General features: G+C 41.6%; 1 protein-coding gene across 1 annotated transcript; it reads right to left on the reverse strand.

Moving 5' to 3' along the window:
* Positions 1-222: 222 nt before the first annotated feature.
* On the reverse strand, positions 223-1,808 carry LOC149611326 (uncharacterized). Its single transcript, XM_089858514.1, has 4 exons — positions 1,752-1,808; positions 722-1,087; positions 563-672; positions 223-511 (listed from the first exon to the last, which is right to left on the reverse strand). The coding sequence occupies exons 1-4, from the start codon at positions 1,806-1,808 to the stop codon at positions 223-225; spliced, it is 822 nt and encodes a 273-aa protein (XP_089714640.1).
* Between the last annotated feature and the right edge of the window lie 216 nt (positions 1,809-2,024).

A 2,024-nucleotide genomic window follows, 5' to 3' on the forward strand; every position in this document is an offset into this window, starting at 1 on the left:
GCTGTCTTGTAGACTAACTATCCGATGGGATAGTTTGGAATCGTCAGCAAATAAGAGGCGGTGTGAAGTGCGAACGCCATCAGGCAGGGAGTTAATGAAAATTCCAAACAGTAGTGGGCCCAGAACTGAGCCTTGGGGAACTCCACTGGAAACAGGAAAACATGAAGAGCGGTCGCCTCGCAAAACTACTCGTTGTTGGCGATCCGAGATGAACGACGAAAGCTAGTTTAGGGCTAGATCGGTGATTCCAGCGGTAGCAAGATCGTCAACGATTCCTTGCGTCGGGATGGTGTCAAACGCCTTCGATAGGTCAAGGTAAATTATATCCACTGATCCCCCGTCATCCAGCCAGCGAACCCAAGAATGGGATGCTTCAAGGAGGTTTGACGTGCAAGAACGTTGAGCACGGAACCCGTGTTGTGAAAGGTGGAGAAAGGCAATGGCGGCCAGATGGGTGTCAATTAAGCTTTTGACTATATGCTCGCAAACTTTACAAGCCACACTCGTTAGGCTAATAGGACGATAGTTACTGGTTCTTATAGATTGGTGTAACATTGGCTACCTTCCAGTCCAGCGGTACAGTTCCCATGGTGAAACTAAGATTGAAGATGGTGGCAAGCGGACCGCAGATAGAAGGAGCAAGGGCCCGAAGCAAATGAGGGTGTAGACCATCTGGACCGGCGGATTTAGAGTTTTTTAACTTCGTAAGCTGGCGTAATACATCAAAGGCCGTACAGGTAAACACATCAAGGGTTTCCCGAGCTTGGATACTAGGTGGGCGTGAGGGGTTGGGAAATAGAGTATTTGAAGCAACACGGGTAAAGTGAGTGTTGAAAATAGCCCCCATTTCGTCAGGGTCATCAGTGAGACCACCGTCAGGGCGTAGTAGCTCCGCAATTGTGAACTTGCTTTCACGTGTGTTATTAACATACGCAAAAATGGCTTTAGGATTGGAAGCCATTTGAGATTCCAGGCAACGTTCCTTTTTCCTCTTGGCTTTACGCATGGCTTTGGATATGGCATTTCGCGCACGTTGAAAATCGCGATGGGCCCTTCGGATCATAGACTTGTGACGACGTCTTGCTTCCTGGAATACATTACCATTTTAATTCGGAAACTGCTATTTTGGGTTTAAAGACATTAATATTTGAGATATATCTAAGTTCAAAGTTCAAAGTTCAGCTAGCTAATTGGACCAAGTCATCTTGCGACTTATTGCCACTTATCTAACGCCTTTAAAATGCATAGAGGGGTGGTGGCTAGCCCCTATGCCACAGCTAACCGACAGCGCCCTATACTAACTATTACCGTTAACCTCTGCAAGTTTTTGATGGAAGAAAATGATTACCTTTTTTTATTATAATAGCTACTTCCCTGGACGGAACCGTACGATTCCTACTGGCGAATGCTGGGTTACTTTTTGGAGAACACGAAACGATTAAGGTAAAGTAGGCGAGGTAGAATTCAATCAAGATTAAATCAATGAGAAGATTAAATCAAGGAGTAGTTCAATTCTCAGCAAATGACCGTGTTAGTAAATGAATTGATGACGCCTCTAAAGACAATTAAATATCACAGTGCCTTTTATTGAATATTCTTGCTTATATTATCATTTTCTTTCGTAAAATGTTTTTGTAATAATTCTTGTTATTCATTGATTAGCACAGTATTAGTGCTATTTTTGTGATGATAAAATATATAATTCATCAAGATGTTATGTATATACCCGTGTAGTAGTTAATTTATAGTACCGCTTTCCAACAAACATCCAAGTGCTCTTCTCTTAGTTGCTGACAAAACCAAATCATGTTGGAAATGCCACGCTTAATCTGAGATAAACGCAACTGACTTGGAACTCTTACCTAATATGGTTTAATATATATAAATAAAAGGATTTTACTCATTCCTAAACTTGTAAATAATGTAAATTCAATGCGTATAGTGTACACAATATTTAGTCTGTCCATGATAAAAAGTCTAATGATAATATTGCCTACGTGTTAAATATCACTTCTGGGAACATT

This window comes from Phalangium opilio, unplaced genomic scaffold, assembly GCF_054372755.1.
Source record: "Phalangium opilio isolate 3A_F unplaced genomic scaffold, DU_Popi_V2 ptg000246l_1, whole genome shotgun sequence".
In the NCBI taxonomy this organism is placed as follows: domain Eukaryota; kingdom Metazoa; phylum Arthropoda; class Arachnida; order Opiliones; family Phalangiidae; genus Phalangium; species Phalangium opilio.